Source organism: Carassius auratus, chromosome 5 (assembly GCF_003368295.1).
Source record: "Carassius auratus strain Wakin chromosome 5, ASM336829v1, whole genome shotgun sequence".
Taxonomy (NCBI): Eukaryota; Metazoa; Chordata; class Actinopteri; order Cypriniformes; family Cyprinidae; genus Carassius; species Carassius auratus.
In genome coordinates this window covers 2,953,606-2,974,314 of record NC_039247.1, presented here as the reverse complement: position 1 = coordinate 2,974,314, position 20,709 = coordinate 2,953,606, and the positions used below count along the sequence as shown (strand labels likewise).

The window sequence follows — 20,709 nt, the reverse complement described above, 5'->3', positions numbered from 1 at the left end:
AAACTGTTAATGTGTTATGCCATCATTTGATTAATACCACTTTTGATAATAAATGTGCATGAAATAATAAATACAGACAAATGTAAACAGATAATATAGAATTTCTAAAGAAAAAAAATTCATATGGAACTATTATTGTCAGAATTGTAATAAATTCTCAAATTGCTAAAGCTTTATGAATTCAAATAAATAAACACTACTTTTTGATAACTAAAATTTTATTTAACTATTAAAACAGAATCCAGAAAGATTTAAATGGAAAACAGAATTATTCAATTGCTAACGTTTCATGATTTCAATTATTTAGACGTGCTTTTCATTACAAAAATTTTATTTAACCATTAAAATGGTTTTAATGGGTTTATACTTGAATTTTTTTGTATTTGTATATTTTTATGTTATACAAATATATTTTATTTGTTTACCTGCATAACAAACAAAATAAATGAAAGTGTGTTGTAAAATTATTGAAACACTGATTTATAATTTTAAGATTATTTAAGCTCAAATGGATCGGCTGATAAAAAAGTTTGGGAATTCTTGAGTTATTTATTTATCTGTGCATACACCAACAGAAGTGTATGGGACGTCCTGATTCAGATGAGTGTGTGTGTGTCTTACCTACAGCACTGACTCCAGCGACTCTGAACTGACCCAAAACCAGACCCTGTTCACTCTCAGCCAGCGCCAGCAGCAGCTCATACGCCTCGATACACTGCTCACTGCAACACACACACACACACACAGGGCAATGAAAACACACTCCTGGAGGAATGTAGAGGCCAGCACAGATCCTTCATCAGCTTCTGAAAAAATATTCATCAGGAAACAAAGCCCCAAACAGGTCCAGACATGATGCAGGAATGTGTTTGTCTCACTGGATCTGATTATAACACAAGACTGAATATGAACCCTTCACTTCACTCCTGAATCCTCCTCAGTTAATCTGAACCCTTCTTCACTCCTGAATCCTCCTCAGTGAATCTGAACCCTTCTTCACTCCTGAATCCTCCTCAGTGAATATGAACCCTTCACTTCACTCCTGAATCCTCCTCAGTGAATCTGAACCCTTCACTTCACTCCTGAATCCTCCTCAGTGAATCTGAACCCTTCACTTCACTCTTGAATCCTCCTCAGTGAATCTGAACCCTTCACTTCACTCCTGAATCCTCCTCTCTGAATTCGAACCCTTCACTTCACTCCTGAATCCTCCTCACTGAATCCGAACCCTTCACTTCACTCCTGAATCCTCCTCAGTGAATCCGAACCCTTCACTTCACTCCTGAATCCTCCTCAGTGAATCCGAACCCTTCACTTCACTCCTGAATCCTCCTCTCTGAATCCGAACCCTTCACTTCACTCCTGAATCCTCCTCAGTGAATCCGAACCCTTCACTTCACTCCTGAATCCTCCTCAGTGAATCCGAACCCTTCACTTCACTCCTGAATCCTCCTCTCTGAATCCGAACCCTTCACTTCACTCCTGAATCCTCCTCTCTGAATCTGAACCCTTCACTTCACTCCTGAATCCTCCTCAGTGAATCTGACTGGAAATCACTAAGAGAAAAACTTACTTCCTTCAGAATCTGGAAAATTCAAGGTATTTTAATTGTTTTTTATTTTTACAAACCACACGCCAGTTTAAAAAGCGGGGATCTGAAATCAAATAAACATGAAAGAAAATATTAAAAACCTAAAGTTATTTTATTTTCACTAGTTGCCAAAGCAACATTTCTCATTTTATGAAGTTTAACTTTAAGTGCTAAAATAAACGCAAACAAATAAATACAAATTAATGCATATAATAAAGGAATTGTTAAAATTATGCTTAAAAATTATAAAAAATTTTTTAAATGAAAGTAAATTTAAAAATAAAATGAAATTCAAAATATTAAACACTACAATGGTAAATAAATTACATAAAATAACAAAAATATATATAAAATAAAACAACAAAACAACTAACTCGAACATAAAATAACAAATTTTTTGCAAATCAAACAGCCGCTATAAAACGGTTATTTTATTTAACCTCATTGCCAAGGCGAGATCTAAAATAAAATTGAGTGCCTCTGAAAAGCTGTCAGAAATAATTTTTATTTTCCAGTCAGCCATCAGACAGTTGTTTCACTCTTCTCTCGTCATCTGTGTTCTTCTGTAAATACTGTCATAAGTGAAGCGAGTGTGTGTGTGTGTGTGTGTGTGTGTGTGTGTGTGTATGTGTGTGTGAGCCATCAGCGTGATTGATCGCAGTGTTTTACGCTCTCGGCGCCGTCGTTATGAGCATTTGACCGCCCTCAAGTAATGACAGTCAGATGACATCATGATCACTGGAGACCAAACTCAATTAAACCCTCGACCTCCTGCTGAGAAACACAATCATGCTTCTGAAAGATGTCTCTCCTGCTCAACACAGCCGCATTTATTTGATCAAAACTACAGTAAAAATTTGCAAAAAATATTCTGATTGAAAACATCTGTTTTTCTGTGTGGTTCTCTGTTAAAGTGTAATTTATTTATGTGATGCTCCGCTGTGTTTTCAGCATCATTCCTCCAGTCTTCAGTGTCACATGATATTCAGAAATCAGAATAATATGATGATAGACTGCTCAAGAAACATTTCTGATTATTAACAATGTTGAACACAGTTAATATTTTTGTGGAAACTGTGATGTATTTTATTTTTCAGGATTCACAGGTGAATAGAAAGTAAAAAATAAAAAAACAGCATTTATTTGAAATATAAATATTTTTTAACATTATAAATGTCTTTAATGGCACTTTTGATTAATTGAATAAAAGTTAATAAAAAATATGAATTAACTACTAAATTACTTGCTAATATTATTATAATTTAACAGTACAAGCATTTACAGTGTTTCTGTTTCAGATAAATGTTGTTCTTTTCAACTTTTGTTCATCTGTGAATCCTGAAAAATAAAATGCATCACGGTCTCCAGTAAAATATATAACTGTTTTCAACATTGATAATAATCAGAAATGTTTCTTGAGCAGTAAATCATCATATTTTCATGATTTCTGAAGATCATGTGACACTGAAGCTGAAAATACAGCGGAGTATCACAAAAATAAATTACACTTTAACACAGATTCACACAGAAAACTGCTGATTTAAAGATTAATAATATTTCAGATTTTTCCTGTAGTTTTGAACAAATAAATGCAGCCTGATGAGGATATATACCATCCACTTTACCTTGATAATGTGACATGTTTCAGAGTGGAACAGAATATTCAATGAGAAAAATATCCAATGTTTCTAATCAGTTCATCAGGAATAGACTGGATGTTGAAATGTGGGTTTATGAAGCAGAACTGAGTTTAAATCCGCATCACTTCCTCTAACAGCATTTTAGGGAATAAATCTCTTCATGAATACAAATGAGCTCTGAGTGTGTGTGTGTGTCTGTGTGTGTGTGTGACAGACAGACAGATTACACTTCATTACACTTGTCTGTAGGTCACACCACTTATAATATGCTTTTATCAAATAATGACACTGAAAGTGATTAACCTTCTGAAAGGATATTCCTGTATGTAAATGCGACTGTGTTTAGAATCGGAATGCAATTATAACCAGAGGTCCTGCATGCATGCATGTGTGTGTGTGTGTGTGCACGCTTGTGTGTGTGCGTGTGTACCTGTACTGCAGGGCCAGTCTGAGCGCGGTGGCGTTGGACTCGTATTTCCCCACCAGCATACTCATCCGCTCGGCGTTGCTCTTACACTCCTCCAGCGTGATGGTCAGCAGATCGTTCTGAGACTTCAGGTGCTCGATCCGACTGAAACAAACACAGTAAAGTATGACATCAACAAACAATGACGTGTGCACTTCACAGGGTCCCTACATAGTGTTCACTGCTCCCTACACACTCAGACTACAGTTCAGCTGCACAAATTCGGGACTGCCTGTGTTATACAGTGTTTATTTTTTTATTTTAGCTTAAGTTTTAGTTATTTTATGTGCTTGTCATTTTTTTAAAATATATATTTAGCTTAATATTATTTCAGTTTGAATGTGTCATTATTACTTCACCTTAAACATTTAAAGCTTGGTTAAACTTATTTTATTTTAATTTTTTTTCATTTATGTTTTAACATAATTTTATATAATATTTATATTTAGCTTATATTTATTTCCTTGAATTCTAGTACTTTAGTACAAATACTTTTTATTTAATGTTATTTTATTTTTACCCAATTAAATTTTAGTAATTTTATGTGGTTTTTGTTTTATAATATTTCTATTTAGCTTATTTCAGTTTTATTAATTATTTTTTTAAGTTTATATATTATTTTTAAATTAATTGTTTATATATACAAATTTGCTATTTTTTATATTTTAAAAAAAAAATCAATAAAAGTTTACATTTTACATTTTTTAATTTTTTAATTTTATTTAAATTAAGACAACAACACTTGTGTAAATACAGAAAAATATTAAATACTGTTATATAAATGTATATAATATTTCATGTGCACATAAAATGTATATTATTTTAAGCTTCAAATCAGCTTCATTCCTGTTGCGCTTCATGCAGTACAAATTGTTTATTCATTTCAGAAAATGCTTAACAGTAATAAACAGGAACACTGCAAGTGATTTTACACGATAAGCCTCAATATTGTTGCATGCAATGGTTGATGGGTAAATCTGAGTGTGCACTTGTTCCCGATGCCACTGCTGTAGGATTTCAACAGCAGATCTTTGGGTCTGTGCTCTCTAACCTGTTCAGTCTTTCCGTCTCCACTTCGAACTCGCGGATCTTGCTCTCGGAGATGGCGGATCCGTGTGAGTAGAGCGTCTGAAAGATCTCCTGGATGTTGGAGCAGTCCTGAAGGGAATGAGCCAGGTGTTCAGCCACATTACTGGACACCTGCGGAGACACGATCACTTTATTACTGTACTTAAACCTCTGACTACATCTCATTTCTCCTCCTACAGTGTCCTGCCATTCATTCAGCTCAAAGCTTTTTGTTTAAAGATGTAATTCCTTCTCATTTTTGGTTGCTTTAAGTTGTAAAGGGTTTAAACTGGTCTTCAAAGTTGCACATTTAAGATTAAACTCATTGTAACATTCTAAATGTAACCAGTGGTGATGACATCATCACAGCATCTGCACAACAGCCAATGCCCTTCCTTTCTTCCTGTCTCATTTGCATGCTGAATCTTGATTGGTCGTTTCTTTCTTTCTGAATTTACACTGTAAATATGTGCTGATTCTCAAATAAAATAAAATAAATTCTACTATCACTACATAAATAGTCAAACACTTAAAATAAATAAGCCACTTATAAAACAATAAATAAAAAAACTTAAAATAATAAATAAATAAAAGCTACTCTTATGCTCTTGATCAACACACTTAAAAAAATGAAATAATAAAAATAAACAATAAAATAAAAATGACAAAATTTTTAAACAGTCACACATTTCACCTTTTAGATCAAATCAAATAAAAATGAAATAAATCCTTCTATCGCTATTATGTAATTGATCAAGACATTAAACCTAAGTTAAATAAAAATAATTGTAAAAAAAAAAAATAGAAATAGCTAAAAATAAATACATAAAGACGCATCTCATTTATAATTTTTTATAATATTTATATATTTAATAAAATGAGGAAAATTACAAAAACACAACAGAGTTCATGAAGTTGACTGTGAAATCAGAAAATATTCAAAATATTAATAAATATTAATATAAGACTGTGTCTGACCCCGATGCTGCTGATTTCAGAACCGAGGACGGATCTCTCCGCTGGCAGTGATTCAGAGCGCGTTTTCGACAGCTTCACTCGTTCTGCCACCTGCCCCACACACACACACACACACACACACACACACAAACAAATGTGTGCAATACTTCCATCATATTATATGTACCTTTATGAGGTTTTCTTCTGTGAAACACACAAGGTAATTTTTTTTTTTTAATTTTGACCCTCAATTCAAACAGCGAAAGTGAAGGACTGGAGCTATTCAACTCTAAAGTGAAATGACTTAATGTGGGAAAAAATATATAAAAATAAAATAAAATAAAATCTAATAGCACTATTATGCTCTTGATCAAGGCACTTAAACTTAATAAAACAAAATAAAATGGAAAAATCAAAAATCAAATAAAATCTGCTATCACTATTATGATATTCATCAAGGCACTTAAACTAAACAAAATAAAATGAAAAAAAAAAAATATTAATAAACAATAAAAAATTAAATTGAATAAAATAAGTAAACAATTTCAATTTAAATAATTTAAATATAATATATATATAAAAAATTCTCATCTTTATTTAGTTTAAGTTGTACTAAAATAACTAAAACTGAAATAAAATATAAAAAAATGTAACTAAAATGAAAACCATAATAAAAAAAGTATATTATAACTGAAAATAAATATATATAAAAAACAAACTTAAGTTTATTTTATTTCAGCTAGTTGCCAAGACCTAATTTCTCCATATTTAATTTGCACTTAAATAACTTAAAATAAAAAAAATAAAATAAATGGCTTTGACAAAATGCTATCAACTACTTTGGCGACGGGGATGTCGTTGCTGCTGCTGCTGGTGCTGAGTTCCCCGGTGCTGGGGTTGATGGGACGTCCTGCCGGGGTCAGACGTCCAGGACTGGACGGAGCACCGGGCTGAACGCTCTGGAGACGCGTCTGCAGCTCTCGCACCTGCAGGGACCGAAACACACCTGTCAAACCTGTCCGAAAGGTCTGAAAGTCACACAGAGCAACTCATTTCAGAAGAGCAGCAGTCAGTAGACTGGGTTCAGAGGGCAGTTCTAGAGCTAAATCTAGACGCTGAGGTTTGTTCAGCATCTGCATTCATGTGGCTTCAGTTAAGTCTATATTAGAGGCAGCAGAAGCCACGATGATCACAGATCTCTCATCCAATACATGAAGAAACACCACAGACACATACACACACACACTGCTGCACAGAGTCAATGAGTGCATTGAGAAACAGAAATCAACCGTTTATGACCTACAGTGAAACACTTGTGAATCAGAATTGATTTTCAAGGGTATTTTTGTTTAGAAGACACTCATGTTTCTAGCGGGCAGCGCACAGGTCAGCTCCTGAGCCCCGTGTGTGTTATGTTGGCAGCGATTGTGAATTTTTCAAAGCAAATAAAGCTTTACTGCCAGAGGAAAGGCTGCCAAAGGACAACTAAAGGACTGAATCCTGAAGTAATGCAGCTCACACATACATGGACACAACATCAGACTGAGCTTCAGCACTCTGAATGCCTCTAGAGCTCTTATCAATATTATTAATACATGAGCCAGACATATATGAGTCAGATATATATATATATATATATATATATATATATATATATATATATATATATATATATATATATAGTAATAAAATAAATAAAACATAATTTGAAGTGAAATGTGCATAATATGTAAGGGATTATTGAAGGCCGTTGAATTATTAGAAAAATAATGCATTATTATTATTGCAGGGTGTGCATTATTTTCTAAAACATTTACAAAAAACATTTACAAACAAGCTTAATAGTTGAATGTATGAATGAATTGTGTGTACAGTTTATGAAGAAAACACTGCTCATTTAGTCTGTGCGGTGTCAGGAGTGTTGTTGGATGCATTCAGTTTATACTAACAATATTTTCAGTGTGATTTTAAGGACATGTTATTAATTTTTGCATGATAAAAAAATGCTTTTAATATGTTGGGTTCCTAAAGCACAAGTGGTTGAGAAGCCCTGATGTGTTTGCACTGAAAACATCTCTCCATCAGACACTCAAGTCCATCAGCTCTTAACAAAGAGAGAAAATATCAATATTTAACTTAGCAGCTCAATGCTGTCCATTCTCGTGGTCTTTAATGGACAGCAGTGAGTGTGTAAGCGATTGTCTGTGACTTAGATGGATGACAGCGGCATTAAAGTGGTGCGCACACACACACATACAAACACGCACACAGCTGACCTGTGGTAGTCCAGTCCAATCAAACCAACCACCGCCACAAAGCCAGGCTAGTAATTACGGTCTGGTCAGTGTGTCTTGACTCAAGCGACAGCTGCATGTGAGTTTAAATATAGCCGTGCTTTGGATCCGGATCATGATTAGACTGGCCACAAGTACGGTTTTAGGTCCGAAAATCTGGTTTTGAAATACTGTATCTGCCTACTGGGACATGGGTTGAGACGGATGCTCATTTGTCCTCATTTTAAGACCACCATTTCATACTATATAAAATTGTGTCTAATAATTGAATAAATAATTCAATGCTAATTTTAGGTTCAAGTTTGTTAAATTGTATAAAATAAATTCTAGTGTTATGTTCAAGCTTGTACAATGGTGTAAAATAAATAAATAAATGCTCATTTTATACAGGGCCTACTCATCATAATCATACTTTAGATGTAATACTGTCACATGGAGTTGATGTTAATGAAAATTAACTGAACGCACACACACGCACTGACATTCTGCAGCAGAGTGATGATATCTCGGATCATTATCTAGTCTTGTGTATACTCTATATAGCTAAAGATGTAAACACAACTCCCTGTTACAAATAGTTTAGAGCCATCACTTCTACCACAACAGACTAGTCTGTAAATAATCTTCCTCACTTATCTCAATTACAAAGCATATCCAATAGCTCAGAAAAACTTGATTATGTAACAGAAACTATTAAATCTCTCTTTTCTAACGTTTTAGATATGGTTGCTCCTTTATGCTTAAAGATGATTCAGGAAAACACTGTGGTCCTACACTGTGATATAACAAGCACACTCGCACCTTAAAGAGAGCAGCCCGGAAAATGGACTGCAGCTGGAGGAAAAACTAGAGGTATTTCATATTCCATGGAAGGAAAGCACTTCTACATACAAAAGAGCCTAAAAAACACTATTTCTGCTTACTTTTCATCTCTCTTAGAATAGAACAAACACAACCCCAGGTATTTATTCAATATAGTGGCTAAATTAACAAAAAAATAAAGCATTTAAAGACAGAACTTTCCCAAGAGCACAGTGCACTATAGACCCCCTGAGGAACAGTTCCACTCATTCTCTACTATAGGAGAGGAAGAATTGTATAAACTTGTTAAATCATCTAAACCAACAACATGTATGTTAGACCCTATAACATCTAAGCTCCTAAAAGAGGTGCTTCCAGAAGTCATAGATCCTCTTCTGAATATTATTAATGCATCACTGACATAAACTTTCAAATTGACTGAACTGAGCTAGACGATGACATCACTGAATCAATAATGAATTGACTTTAACTGAAAAATTGGCTGTTTACTAATGTCCTCTTGCATTATTGAAAAAATAATTTTCCTGTTCGACACTGTAAAGATGCTTTGACAATCAGTATCGTATAAAGCGCTATACAAATAAAGGTGATTTGACAAAATATATATTTATATATTTTTCAATACAGATGAGAAATCTTATTTGAATATATTTTTGCATGAAATTTATGAGAACATATAATCTGAGAATTCTGTATTAACCCCAATAAAATGAAATGTAATTAAATAATAAAAAAAAATTATGAAACCAACATATTTATTTCTAACAAAACTAAATCAAAACAACATAGCTATAACTCTGAAATGTTTTCAAGCAAAGTAAATACATTTTATTAACAATCTTTAACTTATTCATGCTGCAATGATCGTTCAATAGGCACACATATTTATGTTTAGCAACAAAATACAGTTCCTAAAGTGTGTGAGATATGGGAAAAAGGCTAAATATATTTGATCAAAGTTTTTGGCAGTAAAATAACTTCATAGATAATTTAACAAAAATATTTTTTACACTAATGATGCTCCGTACATACCCCGGAAAAAAACTGTCCCAAACACAAAATGGCTTAAATATGGCTTAAAAATACTAAATTCTGAAGGAAAAATAAATAAATAAATAAATAAAATTGTGTGTATTTGGAGGGTCTTACAACACCTGCAAAAAATTTTTCCCTTACTAATAACTATATAGTTTTTAGAAATGGCTATGTATCTCTTGCACGTCAAAATGGACTCCAATGCATTAAGGGGTTAAATTTCACTCCTCAATGGAAAAATCAATGTTTATTTTTATTTTTATTTTTTATGAATGCTGCAAAGAGTCATCCTTTTGGTGTAACAGAAACAGACATGCTAATGGTGATGGATCTTTGTATTGAGTTTAAATAAGGAATGCCTCTGTCCTCAGATCGGTCTCAGAAAAACGCACAGCACAAACCTGTTTGGATCGATTAGTCTGCTGCTTTTAGATGCGGTCTGTAATCGAATCTGGCCATCTGAAGCCGGTTAGCACACTAACATGATTAGCCCTGAAATGCATCGAGTGAAAAAGGCCAAAGGCTTTTATAGAAACAGCCAGGTCTGACCTACGACATACAAACGGCCTGCAATTTATCTCTAATGAAATCTGTCCGTGCTGGTGGAATTTGTCTGATGCATCGCTTGCTGTTTCTGATGGGATGGGGTTTATTGTAGAGATGCTGAGAGCATGTTACTGCTTCTCATTGTGTTTCTGACATGAGACACAAATGTGCATTTTAAAACAAATGACATTTGAAAAAGAAAACACTTCTGTTTTTTTTTTGCCATGTTGGTCAAAACACAAACCAATAATTAAAGCCTGTTTTAGGTCATTTTAATTGTGTTTTTGTTTTTTGCTTTGAAATTAAACTGAACTGAACTGTATTTTATTAGTATTATTATATATATATATTTAGGTTAGTGTGTTGATTAAGAACATAATAGTTATAGTAGATTTGATTTGATTATTTTCTTATTTTATTTTATTTTATTTAGGATAAGTGTCTTGATAAATAGATTTAATTTTGTTATTTAAAATTTTTTATTTCGTTTTATTTAATTTAGGTTGAGTGTGCAGATTAATTGTATTTAAAAAACAAAAAATCTTAAAAAGATCTAAAAATATAAAACAATGAATATAACAGTGAAGTGTTTAATAAAAAAAAAATATACAACATAAATGTTCTACAGTATTGAGATTGTGGGAAAAAAAATTCTTTAACAACTGTACATACAATAAATACAAAATGATTTGTACATTCAAAATGTAAAAAATGTTCACCCTGATTCTTTAATTCAGAAACAGTCTTGGAAAGTTGGGTCTTAAATAAAATCCCACTAGATATTTCATAATGTAAATACATGAAGTCAGGACTAATCCATTCCTGTAACTCAAACAGTTACAATAGCACTACAATATTGACAATATTTATACTTAAAAAAGCAATGCAAGTCATTTCGGACACAAACATCTTTCCAAAATGTGTTTGACAAATAGATAATATCTAATTTTGATAATATCTAATTATCAGCTCGTGTGCGAGACTAATCTGACTGTGAACACCTGAATGTCATTAACATCAGTCGAGAATAAAAACAGGAGCATCTGTGGCCCAGAAATAATATAATATAATATAATATAATATAATATAATATAATATAATATAATATAATATAATATAATATAATATAATAGTATAGTATATATTCAGGAAAATTAAGATTTTTAGTACCATTATATATTTTTTTCTTATATTCACAATAATTAAACTTCGTAAAAAGTAAAAAGTTGATACGTTTTTTTATTGGCACAAAATGTGCAAAAATACTACCACAATGAGAAAACAAAACAATGAAAACTAACTACAATTCTCATTACTGTAACAGAGTAACTTAGTAAATTATGGTAATTTTAGTAATTCAATCTAATTTACAGTAAATTCAATATTAGCCAAACATTTTATTTTTTAAATTCATTAATTAAAATTTTTTTTAAAATATAAAAACAGTATAACAGTATACTTCTGCAAAGGTGTATACATATATATCACTCCAAATATATATATATGATTTATAGTATACATTACAATACAAAGTTTACAATATTATATACCATATTTACAAAATAATTAGAGTATAAACAGAGTATTTAATGAGTGGAGAGAGGTTGGTGGTCTGAATCCCTAAGCTTAAATGATAAATCAGTGGTAATTTGTCATAATGCAATTGTTGGTTGCATGTTTACTGGTCACTCACACGTCTGCGCAGACGGTCTCGCTCCTCTCGGATGGCATTCATGGTGGCTTTGGTGCGGTTGAGATCCTCCTCTTTACTGCACAGCATCGCCGTCAGGCTCTCGTTCTCCTCCCGGAGTCCAGCCAGCTCCTTCTCCCAGCGCACACGCTCCTCACACAGACTGGGATAGAAGTCACGGCCCAGAGCGCCCTCGATCTCCTCCACCGTCTGCAAACACACACAATCATCACATAAACCAAGTTAGCAAAGTTTAGTTTCAGCCTCATATGACATTTGCACAGTTCTATATCAAATAAATGCTGTTCTTTTTAACTTTATATTCACAGAAAAAAAAATGCATCACCATTTCAACAAAAATATTGGGCAGGTGTATTCATCACTGATATTAATCAGAAATGTTCCTTGAACAGCAAATCAGCATATCTGAATGATTTCTGAAGAATCATGCAGTAATAATGCTGAAAATTCAGTTTGATCACAGTAGTAAATTACATTTTAACAGATATTCACATAGAAAACAGCTATTTTAAAGAGTTAAAATATTTCAAATTTTTACAGTTTTTTTGATCAAATAAATGCAGCATTGATGAGCAGAAGAGACTTCTTTCAAAAACATTAAAAACTCTCACACAGTCAGTTAAATAACCATCAGATCCATATTTTACACAACACTAGAAAGCATGTTCTTAATCTGGAAAATTCTCATGTCATTGCCTGGTGCTATGTAACTTCTAAGAGCAAGTGCACAATTTAAGGAAAAACTCTTTCTTATAGTGCTCTTCAGCAAAAAGGAGGAGATGTTTCAACATGAAACTACACTATAAACTCTCTTCTCACTTTTTTATATAAACCTGCTGAAAAAAATTGCTGAACAATAATAGGAGAGTTTATAAAGTACAATTAATGCAAGTTTTTAACTAATTTGATATCACCATACTTCCCCAACTGATTAATCAGATTATATTAAGACAATTGTTTAGTATTACAGGTTTTCTGAAATGATGTTTAAATAAGCAAATAACGCATTATCTATTTATATAGTAAGCACTACTATTATATAGTAGTATATATACTATATACTATCTACAGTATTTCCAGAACAAAAATCTGAACACTGGATTTTGCTGCTATGTTCTGTGAGGCGGAAAACACATTGACATACAAAACATCTAGTTTTTTTATTTCAATATGAACACTGGATGAAGCCAGGTTTAAAATTAATATTTTAATTTGCTGAAATATTACAATTATTGCTTTTTACAGAAAGGATTTTTTATTTATCTTTTTATCACTCTGTAAATCAGAAAATAGTTACCTTTCTTTCAACAGACTGTTTTTGTGTTTTTAGTTTTTTTTTACAATGTATTAGGAATAAAATGTTAAAACAAAACAGGTGAATGCTATATGATAAAACCCCTTAGTAAAATCCTTCAGAATATAAAAAATAATAAAACTAAAGTTTGGTGTACTGTATGTAAGTGCTACTGATTCCAAGAAAAACCTCATGGCCTTTAAACATGTTAATGTGACTGAAATCTAAAGACACAAATAGGTAAAGTGTACTAATAAAACCAGGCAAATTATATATATGAACAAAACCCTCTATAAAAACCCTCAGAATATACATAAGAATAAAACTCTAAGTTTTGGTGTTTGTAAGTGCTGCTGAAGTGGAAACAAATACTCTCTAAAGGTATGAATTGTAGCGGACATATACAGATGCAAATACATGAAGTGCAAAAATAAAACAAGGGGAATGATATATGAACAAACCTCTCAGTAAAAACCTTCAGAATAGAGATAGGAATAAAACTGTAAAGTTTTGTGTTTGTAAGTGCTGCTGAAGTGGAGAAAAAACTCTTTAAAGATATAGATTGTACCTGAAATCTACAGACATAAATAGATTAATGCAATAAAATAAACACTTCAGTGTGTATTTTGGATATTTTCTTTACACTAGTCTGAAAAAAAACAGTTTTGAAAAGACAAGAATAGAATAAAATAAAAACAATAAAATTGTTTTTAAAATCATATAACATTATTAATAAATACAGAAACTCATTATGATCTTTTAATCGTTTATTCTAGGCAGCAGTGAGATCAAAATGCAAAGCAAATGAAGACATTTGCCGAAGTCTCCTGCTTCTCAGATGTTTCTCCTGAGAAAAAACAAAAACATCAGTGTTGTGAGCAGCTGCACGGCAGTCAGCGGGAGACTATTATAATTGCAGCACAGCCTCCGATGAACCGGATTATGCAGCAGAGCCGTGAAATGAAGCATCACACACTAATACAGGATCAGGAGCGCTGGAGGACGAGATGATGACTACAAGTCCAGGAACTACAGGCTCTTATAACAGTGAGTCAGCAGCAAAACATCAGGCTTTACTGACATCACTCACATCCTACAGACTGTATTGAATTATTGATAACCAGCATGAGGAAAAAAGTGGGGTATAAATATAAAAGATGTGGAGTCATTCGGCTCCACAGTCTCAGAATTCTGACTATTAACTTGAAATATTGTGATATAAATCTAGTCTACTTTGCAGCTTATTTTGGTCAAGAACCGCCCACTTAGGAAAAGATGAGGTTAAAGAGACCAATCATAACTTTTTGTTGCGTGAGCTACTTAGGTGTTAGTGAATCTAAAACAGTTCAGACGTTTTTCAAAATAAATTAATATTTTTGTTCAGGAAGGATGCATTAAATTGATCAAAAGTGAGAGTAAAGACATTTATAATGTTACAAAATATTTCTATTTAAAATTTCTGCTCTAAGACTTTGTTCAACAAAGAATCCTGAAAAATGTTATGTATCACGGTTATGTCAGAAATAGGAAGCAATTAAAGGGTTTTCAACACTGATGATAATCAGAAATGTTTCTTGAGCAGTAAATCATCATATTATTCTGATTTCTGAAGATCATGTGACACTGAAGACTGGAGGAATGATGCTTAAAATACAACTGTGCATCACAGAAATAAATTTCATTTGAACAGATATTCACATAGAAAACAGCTGATTTAAATTTTTATAATATTTTATTTCACTGTATTTTTGATCAAATAAGTGCAGCCTTGAGGAGCAGAAGAGACTTCATTAAAATCATTAAAAACTGTTTTTCCAGTCGATATACTGAAAGGTTTTTACCAGATCAAGCTGCAAAAGTGTCAAAGTGTATAGTTGAAAGTTAAGAAATTGCGTAAAGCCAGCCAATCAGACTGCAGTTTGTGGTGTAGTGCAATACATGCATGAGATGGTCCGTGGCCTCCTGTATATGGAGTCAAAATAATGCCGCATATATATGCAAAACAATAAAGTTTTGCAAACGAAAATTAAAGTATTGAGAAAAATAATTAAGCTTTTCGCAAACAAAAATAAGGAATTGCAAAAGTAAATAAAGTATTGGGAGAAAAAAAATGAAGTTTTGCAAAACTATTTTTTTGCATATATATGTGGCATTATTTTGACTCCATACCTTTATGCACATGTCAGGTGTTATACCTTGATGGCCAGATCGCAGTGTTCACTGGCAGTGGTCAGCTGCTCGATGTGTCTGTCCACCTCTGCCACAGACAGACTGCATGTGCTCTTCTTACGGCCGCACAGGACGCTCTCCAGACCCGTCAAAACACGCTGCAGCTCCGAGTTCAGGTCACTGCAGTTATCTGAAAAAAAAAACCACACGGATCTTAGGGAACTTGGAGTCCATTATCCCAAAATCTTTATAATTATAATGTAATTTATAAATATGATCTGTAATATTTATTGAAACATTTGTTAAAGTTAATTCAATAATTTACATTAACTATATCCGAGATCTCCATCCATGACATCTTTTGCATAACCTGTTCATCCAGCATCAAGCAGGCAAATGAAATCGGAAAATCAGAACTCATATGAATCAATATGATCGCTGACATGAGCGGATTATTGATCCACAGCTGTATTAATGTTCCCAACTGCTTGGAATGTGTCGTCATACATTAACCATGAAACATAAAAGGGTTCATGGGATAAACATTGGATGAACAGAAGCACTTCACATCGAACCTCCAAGATCATTTAAATTAGAGATTCATCACTTTGATGGCATTATTCTGAAGTTTAGTTCTGTATGAAGTAAATGACAGTCTGTGCGTGCATTTAATTTATTTAATACACCAGTTTCAGAATTTGAGTTGAATTACTGAAACAAATGAACTTTTCCACAACATTCTAATTTATTTAGATGCACCTGTAACTAAAGCTAAATAAACAAAAAATTCACAAACAAAACCATTTATAAAAACGAAAACAACAATTAATAAACTTAACCTAAGTTAAAATTATAACAAAATAAAAAAAATATAAAATCAAAAATTATACTAAAAGTCTGAATGTATAATTGTTAATTAGAAGCTTAATTTCTCTAACAGTGATTTGAAAACCGCTTCATTATTAACACTTTTGTAATGCGAAGCTATTTTAATCATGCCAATAAAGCATATAGAATCTGAATCTGTCATTTCCTTTCACAGACAGGACTGATGCGTGCTGGGAATGTCTATACAATACGGCGTTAGTTAAAAGCGCTATTAGACGGCGTGAATCACAGCCACTGAAGGTACAATGCCAGCATCCTGACTGCTGAGGGCTTTAAAAGCTTCTGTGTGGAGCGTATCGGCTCGATCGAGTGAAAAAAAATAAAGAAAGCAGAGCGAAGACGACGATTACGCACAGCAAAATGAGTCATTATAAACCAAGACTATACACACTCACAAAGATGATTTCTCTCTTTCAGGAAAAGCTTTTATTTGCTCTCTAATGAACTTCACTGCTGCTTAGAAGAAACACTGGAGATCTGTCTGTGTGTGTAAACACAACTGCTGCTGTAAATAAGCAATACTGAAGCCTGTTTTTAGGCCCACTACGACATTCCTTCCATGACAGATGCACGTTTTTATTACAGAAATGCATACTTTTTTGGATTAGAGTATAGAAGATTTTGCAGTTTAAATTTGCTTAGTTATCAAGTAATTTTTTTTAAATGGTAGTTTCCAAAAATAGGCATGATGTTCAACAATTAAACAATTAATGTTTATTGTAACATTATTTTCATGAAATATTTACATTTGCATTATTATGAAGCTATTTTCATGGCATTATATTTTTACATTGTGCATTAGCATTATAACATTATTTTCATCACACTATTATTTTACATTTAAATTGACATTATTTTCATTCATATTTATTTCACATTTATATTCATTATTTTACATTTGCATTATTAGAAAAAAAAGTAAGACTTTGTAAGTTTTGTTTTATATTTACAAGTATTATTTCACATTTAAATTGAATTTCTCACATTTTCATTGTGATTATTTTCATTAAATTATTATTTTACAATTATATTTCTTATTTTACATCTGCATTATGAAATGATTTTAATGACATTATTTTAAATTTGTATAATCGATAAATTTTTTCATGACATAATTATTTTACATTTATATTACTTAGCCATTTTTTTATGACAATTTAGTTTATATAATTATTTACCTATTTATATTTACATTATTTTAACATTATTTATAAGACGGCATTTTTTTATATTTACAATGCCATTTTAAAAAAACACGATTTTAATTGAATTATATTATTTATATTTACATTTATTATTATACATTTGTATTATGTCATTATTATTTTACATGTTCATTATTATAACAATTAAGCCCAGTCCTTCATAAATCACATTTTTCAGATTTCCCTCAGGTTTCCCGTCTGTCAGTCTGCATTTCTGAGATTGGATTTGGAAATATAATAATCCATCAGGTTTTCTGGGTGCTACTGAACAGTTCAGCTCCTCACCCATGTCTGCTGTGACCAGTGTGGACTGGTTTTCAGGCAGTGAGATGGACGCCTGGTCGGGGTCCTGATCGACGCTCCGGTCGTCCTCGTTAACTTCCTGCTGGCTGTGACTTAGATCAGAGCGGAGCTCGGAAAACTCATCTTCCTCCCTGAGAAACACACAGAGCAGTTATGATGGATGAGAAGAATCATGGCAGAAAGTGTGGAGAAGTCCTTTTGATACGGTCATTTTGATTCAGTATGAATCTATGGAAGCTTGACTGCCCCAAAGAATAAAAAAATAATTTAAAATAATTTTTTCTCATAGTTTTAAGTTTATATGTCACAATTCACAATTTTGACTTTTTTCTCGGAATTCAGAATTGACGTCTTGCAATTCTGACAATTTTTTCATAATTCATAGTTTACGTCTTGGGATTCTGACCGTTTTTGTTGCAATTCTGAGTTTTTCTAGCAATTCGGACAGTTTTTGTCGCAATTCTGAATTTACACCTCGAATTTCTGACTTTATTCTTGGAATTCAGAGTTTACATCTTGCAATTCTGACCGTTTTTGTCGCATTTCTGAGTTTGTCTAGCAATTCTGACTTTATTCTCTGAATTCAGAGTTGACATTTTTTTGACCATTTTTGTTGCAAATCAGAGTTTTCATCTTACGATTCTGACCGTTTTTGTCGCAATTCTGAGTTTACATCTTGCGATTCTGACCATTTTTGTCGCAATTCTGAGTTTACATCTTGCGATTCTGACTGTTTTTGTCGCAATTCTGAGTTTACATCTTGCGATTCTGACCGTTTTTGTCGCATTTCTGAGTTTGTCTAGCAATTCTGACTTTATTCTCTGAATTCAGAGCTGACATTTTTTTGACCGTTTTTGTCGCAATTCAGAGTTTTCATCTTACGATTCTGACCGTTTTTGTCGCAATTCTGAGTTTACATCTTGCGATTCGGACCATTTTTGTCGCAATTCTGAGTTTACATCTTGCGATTCTGACCGTTTTTGTCGCAATTCTGAGTTTACATCTTGCGATTCTGACCGTTTTTTGTCGCAATTCTGAGTTTATATCTTACGATTCTAACCATTTGTCGCAATTCTGAACTTTTTTCTTGCAGTTTATGTCTCACTATTCTGAGCTTATGTCACGGAATGAGTTTTTCCCTCACAATTCTGACGTTTTTCTCGCAATACTGACTTTTCGTCTCGAAATTGTCTTTTTTCACGCAATTCTGAGTTTATGACTTTTTTCTCACAATTCTCACTCTGTTTTCATAATTCGGTGTTTAATTTTTACTTGTTTCAAATTTTGACTTTCTTGCAATTCAGATTTTTTTTTTGTAATATCTTGCAATTTCCCCACTTTTTTTCTTTTATATTTCGCAATTTTGATCTTGCAGGTCTGTTTTTTCCCATTTGTGATATAAAAGTCACTACAATTTTCCCTTATTTTTATTGCATTTACACATCTTGTGTATAGCTACACGTGTGTCTGTTTATTTTTTAGATAATAAAAAGCTACAAAATTAGAAACTAATTTCCCCTTTAATATTGCATTTAACTCAAGCTAGGTTAACTGCATCAAATTACAGCGTTATAATTCAAGGATGAATATGAAAGTCAACAGAGACCTGGAGTCATTTGGCATATTCTAATTTCCCTAACGAGGATGCAAATGTCCCCACCTGCTGCATACTTATGAGGCGTTTGTAATTAAACACTGGAGTTGATCTAATTTACATGCAGCGGAATGCACATGAAAACAGAACACACACAACTCGGTATTCATGAGCTCTTATTCATGCAGTTCGTTTAGAAAGAGGAACAAGATATCTTCAGGATAAATGATGAAAAGACACACTCATCTCCTGCTGGGATTCCAGGCCAAATGACAAGATGAGACGCGCTTGAGTAACGTTTATCTGGATGGAGATTTAAAGGAGCATTAAAGCAGCCGATATCGGTCATCGAGTAGTTATAAAGTTATAAATCACAGTAAGAGGCTTCAGAGGGAAGGTGTTCAGAGAATAGAGACATGGACAGAAGCTCTGCTCTAAGCCCTAGTGAGCGGCCTACATAGATTATTTTGTCATTATTTTAATGACTACTATTTTCATTTATATTTTACATTTAAATTATTATAAAAAATTAAGACAATACTATTTTACATTTTCATCATTTTGTCATTTTAATAACTATTGTTTTACATTTATTGTTTTGCATTATGGCATTATTTTCAAGAAAATATTTAATTTAGATTTACACTTATTTTATATTTGCATTATTTTCATTACATAATTTTACATTTATATGTATTTTATATAAGTATTATTATAACTAATTTTAAGATATTATTTTTATTCATTTATATTGATAATTTTACATTTGCATTAATATTACATTTTCATTACATTATTATTATTAATTTGCATTATTATGACACTATTTCCATATTTTTATTTTATATTGACCTTTATGTCATCATTATTTTGTATCACAATGAAATACATTTTCTTTCTTAACTCTCTTTCTACAACTCTCTCAGTTGTAAACTATTCACACATTAGGTTAGTATTTGTTTCAGCGCCTTTAAATTAAACCTGTTTTGCCCCTCAACACACTCTCTCTCACACACACACACACACACATACTGTAAATGTGCATGCTTAAGTTCCTGAACTGTAAGCAGCTTTGGATAACAGCATCTGCTAAATGCATACATGTAAATGTTCTCTGAGCGATTGT

At 32.4% G+C, this 20,709-nt stretch overlaps 1 protein-coding gene across 3 annotated transcripts in view; it reads right to left on the bottom strand.

The window, feature by feature from the left end:
- LOC113070821 (colorectal mutant cancer protein) overlaps positions 1–20,709 on the bottom strand; it is a 90,929-nt gene that overhangs the window by 14,708 nt on the left and 55,512 nt on the right. For all 3 annotated transcript variants that reach the window (XM_026244255.1, XM_026244251.1, XM_026244260.1), the window contains 8 exons: positions 17,972–18,120; positions 15,620–15,783; positions 12,113–12,319; positions 6,562–6,708; positions 5,744–5,833; positions 4,749–4,897; positions 3,662–3,802; positions 622–722 (listed from right to left, as the gene is read on the bottom strand). In XM_026244255.1, the coding sequence (XP_026100040.1) occupies positions 622–722; positions 3,662–3,802; positions 4,749–4,897; positions 5,744–5,833; positions 6,562–6,708; positions 12,113–12,319; positions 15,620–15,783; positions 17,972–18,120 (1,148 nt within the window). The remainder of the gene's footprint in view (positions 1–621; positions 723–3,661; positions 3,803–4,748; positions 4,898–5,743; positions 5,834–6,561; positions 6,709–12,112; positions 12,320–15,619; positions 15,784–17,971; positions 18,121–20,709) is intronic.